The following is a 12,443-nucleotide window of genomic DNA, read 5'->3' on the forward strand; positions in this document are numbered from 1 at the left end:
AACCGGGGCGCTAACGTAGCAACAGGTTCAGCCTCAGGCCGCGACCTGCGCAAACGTAGCAGCAGGCTGCGCTAAGGAAGCAGCAGGTTCAGCATCAGTTTTAAACTGCGCTAATGAAGCAGCAGGTCAGCATCAGGCTAAAAACTGTGCTAATGAAGCATCAGGTTCAGTAACAGGCTAACCTGTGCTAATGAACAGCAGGTTCAGCATTCAGGCTAAAACTGCGCTAAGGAAGCAGGAGGTTCAGCATCAGGCTAAAAACTTGCTAATGAAGCATCAGGTTCAGTATCAGGCTAACCTGTGCTAATGAAAGCAGCAGGTTCAGCATCTGGCCGGACCTGCGCAAATGTAGCAGCAGGCTGTGCTAAGGAGGCAGCAGGTTCAGGCATCAGGTTAAATCTGTGCTAACGTAGCAGCAGGCTGTGTTAAAGAAGCAGCAGGTTCAGCATCAGGTTAAAGCTGCGTTCTTTGCTGCTGCAGGGCCATGAAGAGGAGTCGAGGGGGGTGGATGTTGACTTTGAAACACCTGGATCCATCCTGGTCAACACCAACATCAGAGCTCTCATCAATGTGCGGACCTTTTCAGCCTTTCCCACACACTCTCAGCAGCAGCTGCTTCAGCTGCTGCCAGAGGTCGACCGACAGGTGTGTGGTTTTCTGTCTTCAGTTTGTCTGCAGTGATATTACACAGCCTGGTGGACAGTAACTATCACACAGCAGGAAATCAAGGTCAACATCATGAACCACTGAACTACATTTGTTCATCTGTTGATAATACAGTTAATGATATGAATGTGGATCTACAGTTTTGTAAATTGTACAATAACAACCTCCTTTTCAGATCTGTTTTACCATCAAACAGCTTTCTTTTTCTTTTGATGACTGAAACATGAAGCTCATTTACACGTCATGAAACTCAGGCCTCGTTCTGTTGTTTACAGTCAGTTTTAAGCATGTGAGCAGAAGTGTTCACTGCTCTCTTTGCAGTACGGACCTGATGGGATGGCCAGACTGAGCAGCTCAGCTCTCAACAACGAGTTCTTCACCATGCCTCCCAGAGCTGGAAGGAGAGGCTGGCTGAGGGTAAGGACTGTTCAGTCATCAACAAACATCAGATCAGATGACACCTGATAGGAATGTATTGATCACTGTGGTGAAGGGTGGAGTTGAATGAAAGGAGGCAGAACACACTGATGCATGATCTGCTTCTACTGGCTGCCAGTCTGTTAACCCTTCACTGTGTTTGACCTGTTCAGGTGAGTTCACTCATGAGATGCAGGTGCGTTTCCGACAGGAGATGGAGAAAGAGAAGAAGGTGGAGGTGTGGAAGGAGAAGTTTTTTTGAAGAATACCACGGGCAAAAGTAAGAGTGAAGACATTTATCCACATCTGAATCTGCTCTGTCATAGTGTGGGTGGGTGGGTTTACAGGTCAGAGTATTGTTCGTGTTTATTGACTGAACATTGTTTACATCAAGAATCAATAGTATGTTGTAGACATTTGTGTTTGACCCAGTGTTTTAAACACACAGTCTAACTTCTGCCTCTAGGGGCCTCTCAATCTAAACTATAACAAAAGACGTTCAGTGACGTCTTGAAATAGCGTCGGATCATGGGAGTTGTTGTCTTCACCACCATCACTATAAGCTCCTCCCAGTTGGATTCCTTCAGTGTCAGTGGTTCAGGAAATCAAACAGACCTGTGATTAGAACCGTTTAAAAACACTGAATAAAGCAGACTGACATTTTAAAGTCAGTGGTTTGAGCGACGCTGTACAGAGCAGAGACTCTAGGAAGAGTTGGAGCTGAGTTTGATTCTAACATTTGTTCTGATTGTTTCTCTGATAACTTATGAACCAGACGTTCAGGAGGTTTTTACCAGCAGCTGAATTATCCACAGAGGTGTCTCCTCTCTCCATAACAAAACACACCAGGAGATTAAAACCAGTAGAAACACCCATAAAGCTGTTTCACTTTAAACTTCAGATATTCACAGACGCTCTTCAGTGACACAGGACAGGACGTCTCCAGCAGCTGGGAGCTGAGCTGTCCAACATTTCCTCAGTTTGTTTCCCTGATAACTTCAGATCCAGACGGCCGACGACTAAAATCCTTCATCTGGTTCAAATATAGAGTGAAAAACCACAAGGGGTAAAAAGTGTATTGTGGCTTAAAACTAGATAAAGTCAATGTGAGCTTCTCAGACAAACACACTGACACATGATCTAGAGGATATGATGTCACTGACAAGCCAACCAATGAAACGTTACCATGATTAAAATCACAGATTTCTCTAGTTTGAGAATTGATGGAAACATTTGGGATAATGTAAGAACACAACTCAACAACATTAGAGCACAGTCTAGTTTTTAGAGATTTCAATTGTGGCGAAGTTATAGATTAATTTGAAGTTGTTTTATGTTCTCCTGAGCTCCACGTGGTCTAGACGAAGTATGCATCTGAACTGTGGTGTGTTTGGCTGGCAGGTCGGGCTAACACGAGAGAGTCTCTTGAAACTCACATGAGTGAAGCCAGTGAAGTTGTGAGCCAGTGTGCTGGACAGTGATGTGGCAGTGGTGACGAGCGTGCCCCCAAGAGAAGCAGCGTGGGTCGGGCGGAGAGAGAGACGGCAGGATGAGGAGACGCACGCGAGCTGACCTGCGTCGCAGGGCCCGCAGGCCCCTTTGTAAGGCCCTGCTGCAGCCCTTCAGTCTGCAGACACAGCTGAGGCCAGTGCTGCAGTCGACATGTCAACGGTTCTGTTGGCTCGCCTGTGTCGATGCCACCGTGCGTTCAGGCGAGGTTGTGCTGCAGGCCGAGTGTGGCGTGGAAGCTCCCCAGCCGAGAGCGTCTCATGGAGCCAAAGCCCTCCCCGACCCGGAGCCGGTCACATTAACCGGCCTCCACCCCCACCCCCAACCCCACTCCCACTCCCAGCCCCAGCCCAGCCAGCCTCTACCCAGTGCAAACGAGGAGCCCGAGGTGACAGCCCGCCTGCTCCCCGAGGAGGCTGCACCTGTCCTGACCTCCCCCCTCCCCGTCCTCCTCCTCCTCTGTCTCGTCTGCCTCCTCACCCGCCTCCTCACCCTCCTCACCTTCTGATAGACAGGGAGCTTTTGCTGCTGGCTTGGACTCATCTTCATCCTCCTCAGCATCTTCCAGCGCCGCAGTGGCGGCCGATCCCCTGGACGACACGCCTCCGTGGTCACATCCGTCACAGGCGCACTGTCACAGCAGCCGAGAGAGCAGCCCCTCCGCCAGCCCAGCCAGCACCCCCACCCAAGCCCCAGCTCCAAGGAGCAGAAGAGGAGGCCAGAGGAGACTCAGGCCTTCTCCAGCTTCCCGAAAAGAGGCCGCGGCTCGACGACCGTCAGTCCTTTCGTACCACAATCGACGGTGTCCGTTCGGAGAAGCCGCAGCCGACAACAGAAGAGCCCAAGGTGCCGCCTATCAGGGTAAGACTGAGCTGCACACACCTGCACACACCAATCATTCACCTGTGTTCAGGTTCACTCACTGTCCCTTGGTCTCTGTTCTCAGATTCAACTGTTCCAGAATCAAACCTCCCTGGGTCAAGGGCCACCCAACCTACCAGATCTGCCCCCGGATCGTGCCCCCGCGCGAGGGCTCGCGGCGGTCGGGACGGGGGGCGCACGCACCTTGCAGACATCAAAGCCCGCGCCCAGCCAAGCCCGGGCCCAGCGCGAGGCCGCTGCTGCTGTTGCAGCCTCTGGCGACGGGGCGGGGTCGGCCGGGGATCCGTGTTGCGGCTCCTCCTCCTCCTCCTCCTCCTCCTCCTCCTCCTCCGGGCTCGATAGGTCCCGGATGCTCTCGTGCTCTTCTTCCACTGCTGCTATCCGGTAGCCCAGCAGCAGGCCGCAACCGGACCCCGGCCGACCCCGCCCCGTCGCCAGAGGCTGCAACAGCAGCAGCGGCCTCGCGCTGGGCCCGGGCTTGCTGGGCGCGGGCTTTGATGTCTGCCAAGGTGCGTGCGCCCCCCGTCCCCGACCGCCGCGAGCCCTCGCCGGGGGGCACGATCCGGGGGCAGATCTGGTAGGTTGGGTGGCCCTTGACCCAGGGAGGTTTGATTCTGGACAGTTGAATCTGAGACAGAGACACAGGGACAGTGAGTGAACCTGAACAACAGGTGAATGATTGGTGTGTGCAGGTGTGTGCAGCTCAGTCTTACCCTGATAGGCGGCACCTTGGGCTCTTCTGTTGTCGGCTGCGGCTTCTCCGAACGGACACCGTCGATTGTGGTACGAAAGGACTGACGGTCGTCGAGCCGCGGCCTCTTTTCGGGGAAGCTGGAGAAGGCCTGAGTCTCCTCTGGCCTCCTCTTCTGCTCCTTGAGCTGGGCGCTTGGGGCTGGGGTGCTGGCTGGGCTGGCGGAGGGGCTGCTCTCTCGGCTGCTGGTGACAGTGCCGCCTGTGACGGATGTGACCACGGAGGCGGTGTCGTCCAGGGGATCGGCCGCCACTGCGGCGCTGGAAGATGCTGAGGAGGATGAAGATGAGTCCAAGCCAGCAGCAAAAGCTCCCTGTCTATCAGAAGGTGAGGAGGGTGAGGAGGCGGGTGAGGAGGCAGACGAGACAGAGGAGGAGGAGGACGGGGAGGAGGTGGAGGTCAGGACAGGTGCAGCCTCCTCGGGGAGCAGGCGGGCTGTCACCTCGGGCTCCTCGTTTGCACTGGTAGAGGCTGGGCTGGGGCTGGGGCTGGGAGTGGGAGTGGGGGTGGGGGTGGGGGTGGAGGCCGGTAATGTGACCGGCTCCGGGTCGGGGGAGGGCTTTGGCTCCATGGAGGCGCTCTCGGCTGGGAGCTCCACGCCACACTCGGCCTGCAGCACAACCTCGCCCTGAACCACGGTGGCATCGGACACAGGCGAGCCAACAGAAACCGTTGACATGTCGACTGCAGCACTGGCCTCAGCTGTGTCTGCAGACTGAAGGGCTGCAGCAGGGGCCTTACAAAGGGGCCTGCGGGCCCTGCGACGCAGGTCAGCTCGCGTGCGTCTCCTCATCCTGCCGTCTCTCCTCCGCCGACCCACGCTGCGTCTCTTGGGGGCACCGCTCGTCACCACTGCCACATCACTGTCCAGCACACTGGCTCCAACTTCACTGGCTTCACTCATGGTGAGTTTCAGAGACTCCTCTCGTGTTAGACCGGACCTGCAGCCAAACACACCACAGTTCAGATGCATACTCGTCTAGACCACGTGGAGCTCAGGAGACATAAACAACTTCAAATTAATCTATAACTTCGCCACATTGAAATCTCTAAAAACTAGACCTGTGCTCTAAATGTTGTTGAGTTGTGTTCTTACATTATCCCAAATGTTTCCATCAATTCTCAAACTAGAGAAATCTGTGATTTTAATCATGGTAACGTTTCATTGGTTGCTTGTCAGTGACATCATATCCTCTATGATCATGTGTCAGTGTGTTTGTCTGAGAAGCTCAACATTGACTTTTATCTAGTTTTAAGCCACATACACTTTTTACACCTTGGTGGTTTTCACTCTATATTTGAACCAGATGAAGGATTTTAGTCGTCGGCCGTCTGGATCTGAAGTTATCAGGGAAACAAACTGAGGAAATGTTGGACAGCTCAGCTCCCAGCTGCTGGAGACGTCCTGTCCTGTGTCACTGAAGAGCGTCTGTGAATATCTGAAGTTTAAAGTGAAACAGCTTTATGGGTGTTTCTACTGGTTTTAATCTCCTGGTGTGTTTGTTATGGAGAGGAGGACACCTCTGTGGATAATTCAGCTGCTGGTAAAAACCTCCTGAACGTCTGGTTCATAAGTTATCAGAGAAACAATCAGAACAAATGTTAGAATCAAACTCAGCTCCAACTCTTCCTAGAGTCTCTGCTCTGTACAGCGTCGCTCAAACACTGACTTTAAATGTCAGACTGCTTTATTCAGTGTTTTTAACGGTTCTAATCACCAGGTCTGTTTGATTTCCTGAACCACTGACACTGAAGGAATCCAAACTGGGAGGAGCTTATAGTGATGGTGGTGAAGACAACAACTCCCATGATCCGACGCTATTTCAAGACGTCACTGAACGTCTTTTGTTATAGTTTAGATTGAGAGGCCCCTAGAGGCAGAAGTTAGACTGTGTGTTTAAAACACTGGGTCAAACACAAATGTCTACAACATACTATTGATTCTTGATGTAAACAATGTTCAGTCAATAAACACGAACAATACTCTGACCTGTAAACCACCCACCCCACACTATGACAGAGCAGATTCAGATGTGGATAAATGTCTTCACTCTTACTTTTGCCCGTGGTATTCTTCAAAAAACTTCTCCTTCCACACCTCCACCTTCTTCTCTTTCTCCATCTCCTGTCGGAAACGCACCTGCATCTCATGAGTGAACTCACCTGAACAGGTCAAACACAGGTGAAGGGTTAACAGACTGGCAGCCAGTAGAAGCAGATCATGCATCAGTGTGTTCTGCCTCCTTTCATTCAACTCCAACCTTCACCACAGTGATCAATACATTCCTATCAGGTGTCATCTGATCTGATGTTTGTTGATGACTGAACAGTCCTTACCCTCAGCCAGCCTCTCCTTCCAGCTCTGGGAGGCATGGGTGAAGAACTCGTTGTTGAGAGCTGAGCTGCTCAGTCTGGCCATCCCATCAGGTCCGATCTGCAAAGAGAGCAGTGAACACTTCTGCCTCACATGCTTTAAACTGACTGTAAACAACAGAACGAGGCCTGAGTTTCATGACGTGTAAATGAGCTTCATGTTTCAGTCATGCAAAAGAAAAAAGAAAAGCTGTTTGATGGTAAAACAGATCTGAAAATGAGGTTGTTATTGTACAATTTACAAACTGTAGATCCACATTCATATCATTAACTGTATTATCAACAGATGAAACAGATGTAGTTCAGTGGTTCATGATGTTGACCTTGATTTCCTGCTGTGTGATAGTTACTGTCCACCAGGCTGTGTAATATCACTGCAGACAAACTGAAGACAGAAAACCACACACCTGTCGGTCGACCTCTGGCAGCAGCTGAAGCAGCTGCTGCTGAGAGTGTGTGGGAAAGGCTGAAAAGGTCCGCACATTGATGAGAGCTCTGATGTTGGTGTTGACCAGGATGGATCCAGGTGTTTCAAAGTCAACATCCACCCCTCCTCGACTCCTCTTCATGGGCCCTGCAGCAGCAAAGAACGCAGCTTTAACCTGATGCTGAACCTGCTGCTTCTTTAACACAGCCTGCTGCTACGTTAGCACAGATTTAACCTGATGCTGAACCTGCTGCCTCCTTAGCACAGCCTGCTGCTACATTTGCGCAGGTCCGGCCAGATGCTGAACCTGCTGCTTCATTAGCACAGGTTAGCCTGATACTGAACCTGATGCTTCATTAGCACAGTTTTAGCCTGATGCTGAACCTGCTGCTTCCTTAGCGCAGTTTTAGCCTGATGCTGAACCTGCTGTTTCATTAGCACAGGTTAGCCTGTTACTGAACCTGATGCTTCATTAGCACAGTTTTAGCCTGATGCTGAACCTGCTGCTTCATTAGCGCAGTTTAAAACTGATGCTGAACCTGCTGCTTCCTTAGCGCAGCCTGCTGCTACGTTTGCGCAGGTCCGGCCTGAGGCTGAACCTGTTGCTACGTTAGCGCAGGTTTAGCCTGATGCTGAACCTGCTGCTACGTTTGTGCAGTTTTAGCCTGATGCTGAACCTCCTGCTTCCTTAGTGCAGCCTGCTGCTGCCTTTGCACAGGTCCGGCCTGATGCTGAACCTGCTGCTACGTTAGCACAGGTTTAGCCTGATGCTGAACCTGCTGCTACGTTTGCGCAGGTCCGGCCTGATGCTGAACCTGCTGCTACGTTAGCGCAGGTTTAGCCTGATGCTGAACCTGCTGCTACGTTTGTGCAGGTCTGGCCTGATGCTGAACCTGCTGCTACATTAGCACAGGTTTAGCCTGATGCAGAACCTGCTGCTTTGTAAGCGCATGTTTAGCCTGATGCTCAACCTGCTGCTAGGTTACTGCTGTGCTGTTAATGGGAGAGGTACTTACCTGAAGGGACATGCTCTCCATTCACTTTCAGAGGCGTGAGGACAACACGAGGCATCATGACTGCTTTCTTCCTCTGCCTCCCTGACTGTAACACACATGATGTGATGGGCAGGTGATGGCAGGTGGAGACAGCAGACAGTTCTACAGTTAGTATGTTGAGCTCATGAAGACAGTCCTGCAGCAGTTACACTTCATTCTGTAAAAAACAACTAGTGCTGTGACTGACTCTACAGACATGCTCTCAAACCCTGGACCACAGAGCATATGTTATCACTTCCACGGTACACATGAAGCAGCAGGTGTCTCACCTGTCTGGAGCGGCTCAGTCTGGTTTGGGCGTGTTGGGTGTGCTGGGTCTGCTGTGCGTCTGTACGTCCCTGCTGTCCTGCTGCCCTGCTGAGACGGGTCTGGGGCTGGGAGCTGGGAGCCTGCAGCTCTGTGGAGCAGGAGGCACTGGACGAGCTCTCGTCCACTGAGGCTTCAAGTCAGGGAAAAACACACTTAGAGCTCCATTCATTACATCCTTTTGGATATCAAATGTCATCACTTCCTTTTGTCCTGTTAAACATTTTTTGTCATAATCAGTGTATGAATTCATGAGTTCTGTGTTTCAGTGGTTTTAAATTCACGGTTCAGTTTGTTTTCAGTACAGTGAAGAAAAAAAGACATGAACATTACATTCAATTTACTTAACTTTAAAAAGGAAAGTGTCATGAACTTGTAACCCAGTGACAAACTGGACATAAGTTTAAACTGGACGACTGTTGTTTCTTCAAGAAATGAACATAAAGGACGTTTCTTTTAAAAAATAAAAATAAAAACATCGGTCAACTGTCATCTACATACTATTTATGTTGCTGCAATCTACTAACAAGACTTAAAGTGCTTCAGAAGGTTTTCAAATAAATAAGAAATAAATAATATAATAATAAACTTAAGATCTATGAAAGTGCAGGATGTAAAAAATTATTGATAAATAAAGATTAGCATTTAGGATATAAAATCCTCTCAAACACTTGTATGATTTTATTCCTTGACACGTCGTAGACCGACGTCAGAACACAAAACGTTACGATGTAACGTTCATGGTTAAAGCTGGATTATATTCATCTGGACCACAACACAAACTGAACTAGACATCCTATACTGAACAGCACAGTACAGGACAGTCTTTGTCAGTCCTGGACTCAAACCATTCTCTGATTTACCCAAAAATATTTATTTAAAATATTTAAATGAATATAAGCATCTGACAACACGTCGACTCATGACTTGAATCTTTGGGGGCAGTCCTAGAAATAACTGGTGTAGCTCTCTCTCTCTCTCTCTCTCTCTCCCTCTCCCTCTCCCTCTCCCTCTTCGCCCCTCCCCTCCCCCTCCCTCTCCCCCTCCCTCTCCAGGTCTTTCTGCCTCTGGACCTACACAGTCTGGATTCGTGACGGCAGACAACCTTCTGCCTACTCTTATTATTATTATTAGGGCACAAGCACTGAGTGTGCCAGGGCGCAGCAGTCCATGTGCCAGGAACCTATTGTTTTTGGAAGGATTATTATTATTCTGCTGGAATAATTGATTTTTGAGGGCCTTAACATATTCAAAGACTCACGAAAATTGGCACAGGCCTCCAGGCCATCAAAAATCGCAAAATTCAACAGCGATCAGGCTGGGGCGTGGCCGACGGGCTCCATACCGCCCCCAAACGTCGAGTCATGCCGGGACAAAGGTCCTTTGGATGTTGATGAAATTCAGTGGGATTATTGGACACATCATAAAGGATTTAATCCATTTTTTTTCCCCGCCAGACCAGAAGTGGGCTTTTTTAGGGGCATGGCAAAACGGCTCAAGGGCACCCCCTACAATATTTCAACTAAGTAGCCCTCGCAGTACGTTTAACCTAGAGGTATGAAAATTGGTAGGCTGGTGTATTGTATTGAGATCTACAAAAAAGCCTCTTGGACCCATAAACTAAACCCAACCGGAAGTCCGCCATATTGAATTTAGCAACTTTGGGTGCGTTTTGTCGCCATTTTCAGGCATCGTACTTTAACAAACACCTCCTAGAGTTTTAATCATATCAACTCCAAATTTGGTCCATACCATTTTAAGACCTTTTAGATGTTAAATTGCGAAGCTATATCAGGGTCATTGAACAGCATGTCCATGGCGGCACGGCAAATATCGATGTTTCGACATGACAGAAGAATGTCATGTTTCACAGTAGCCCACACAGCAGGATTCACCTAGATGTAAGAAAATTGGGAGGCATATGTACCCCATGGAAATCTACAAAAAAGCCTCTTGGACCCATACCCTAAACCTAACTGGAAGTCTGCCATTTTGCTTTTAGTGTACAATTTTGGTGCATTCTTCCCCATTTCCAGGTGTCACACTTTAACAAACTCCTCCTAGACAATTAATCAGATCAACATCATATTTGGTCAGTCTAATCTAAAGACCTTTGCAATGCTAAATTGCAAATATTTTGAGTTTTCGTAGGAGGACCTGCCCATGGCAGCATGGCAAATTTCAATGATTTGCCATGAAAGAGGAAGTTGCTATAACTCCAATACATATTATCAAAACTGCCCCATACTTTATATGTTTTATCCCAGACTGAAGACATCTGCATGGTAATATGAAGTCATAGTCATAGCGCCACCATACATACAGGGAATAACCCTTGAGAGACAATCATCATTTGATGTACATGAGATTTTCATGGTCTTGTCTGCACTTCGTCAGCAGCAAGATAACACGTTAGGTGCATCTTGCATGTAATACACCCAGTCTTCTGCCACACAGCGCATGAGGGAAATCTTACTTGTGTGCATAGAGTCATTTGGTTGTGACAATGCAAGGCGGCTTTAACCGGCCTCCTGCCAACGCCCCTGGCATCCGCAAGAGTGCAAGGGCCCGCTCAACGCTGCTTGCAGCTTTAATGATCTTTTTATTATTACTTATTATTATAATACAATCTTCATGTGAAAGCTGTTGTTTTTCCTGATGCTCTCTCTCTTCCTCTGGTTGACAGTTGTCCACTAACAGTCTGGTTCTGTTTGAGGTTCTACCTGTTAAAGATGCTGCTCATAGAGGACATTGGGTCTGTAATAATAATCTGGGACAGTCTGGACCTAGTCTGTATGAAAAGTCCATCCATCCATTATCTACACCGCTTGTCTCCAAGCGGCCCCCCGTGACCCTTGTAGGGGAGCCAATCCCAGCTGACATTCAGTGAGGGCGGGTAGACCCTGGACAGGTCGCCAGTCTACCACAGGGCTGACATATAGAGACAAACAATCACTTGCACACAAATTCACACCTATGGGCACTTTAGAGTCACCAATTAACCTAATGTGCATGTTTTTGGACTGTGGGAGGAAGCTGGAGCACCTGGAGAGAACCCACGCAGGCACAGGGAGAACATGCAAACTCCACACAGAAAGGCCACAGGCCAGGTTCAAACCCAGAACCTTCTCTCTGTGAGGCGACAGTGCTAACCACTGCACCACCGTGTCGCCCCTGTATGAAAAGTGCCTTGAGATAACTTCTGTTGTGATTTGCAGCTGTATAAATAAAGCTGACTTGAATTGGCCTTTACTGCACCACACAGTAACAGAACGACCCTGCAGCAGAGGATGATGGGAGAGGTCGCTGGTGTGTGCTGGTGTTACCGTCATTGTCTCCACTGGCAGCAGCGGTGGTCTCAGTGGAGTCACAGCTCTCCTGCTCTGTGGCCTCAGTGGGACCGACTGGGACCACGGCCGAGCCTGCTGCAGGGCCGCCGCTGCTCGAAGCCTGGTGGCCAGTACTGCCGGCCACTTCGGCCAGCGTCTCCGACTCTGAAGTTGTCTTTGTCCACTGGAGGGCATTCTTCTACAGAGAGACCAGTACAGAGTTAGCAGGTCCCTGTCCATCATTTATCAAATCCACTGCTACATTGAAGCATCATGCGACTCATGTTTACCCTGCAGTTTGTTTATACATGGGATTCATTACAATAATAATGTAATACGTCCTGTGATGCTCATGTGATGATGTGAACTGACTGGTTCAGAGATCACTGACTGAACTGTGTTTGTAGAATCATGAACTTTAATGTTTGTAGAGATGTTCTTTTGACCCCAGTGATGACAGTCACATGAACTCAGGTACATGTACAGGTGAGTGAGGAGGGTCCTCACCTTCAGGGTGAACAGACTCATCCGTCCAGGCAGCTTGAAGAAGATGCTGTTCTTCACTCGGTCTCCTCTCACCTGGGAGTGCAGCATGGTGACCAGACACGCCAAGGGAGCTGTCCCACTGTCCACGTGCGCACACACACACACACACACACACACACACACACACACACACACACACACACACACACACACACACACACACACACACACACACACACACA

General features: G+C 49.4%; 1 protein-coding gene across 1 annotated transcript in view; it reads right to left on the reverse strand.

The window, feature by feature from the left end:
- Positions 1 to 12,443, reverse strand: part of LOC111219297 (putative Polycomb group protein ASXL1) — a 19,750-nt gene that overhangs the window by 2,501 nt on the left and 4,806 nt on the right. The window contains exons 3-12 of the mRNA XM_022741931.1: positions 12,223 to 12,342; positions 11,713 to 11,914; positions 8,350 to 8,519; positions 8,042 to 8,126; positions 7,006 to 7,172; positions 6,563 to 6,659; positions 6,283 to 6,388; positions 4,768 to 5,166; positions 4,188 to 4,713; positions 3,810 to 4,102 (exon numbers count right to left, since the gene is read on the reverse strand). Of these exons, the coding sequence (XP_022597652.1) occupies positions 3,810 to 4,102; positions 4,188 to 4,713; positions 4,768 to 5,166; positions 6,283 to 6,388; positions 6,563 to 6,659; positions 7,006 to 7,172; positions 8,042 to 8,126; positions 8,350 to 8,519; positions 11,713 to 11,914; positions 12,223 to 12,342 (2,165 nt within the window). The remainder of the gene's footprint in view (positions 1 to 3,809; positions 4,103 to 4,187; positions 4,714 to 4,767; positions 5,167 to 6,282; positions 6,389 to 6,562; positions 6,660 to 7,005; positions 7,173 to 8,041; positions 8,127 to 8,349; positions 8,520 to 11,712; positions 11,915 to 12,222; positions 12,343 to 12,443) is intronic.

This window comes from Seriola dumerili, unplaced genomic scaffold (genome assembly GCF_002260705.1).
Source record: "Seriola dumerili isolate Sdu_G_001 unplaced genomic scaffold, Sdu_1.0 BDQW01000056.1, whole genome shotgun sequence".
Classification (NCBI taxonomy): domain Eukaryota; kingdom Metazoa; phylum Chordata; class Actinopteri; order Carangiformes; family Carangidae; genus Seriola; species Seriola dumerili.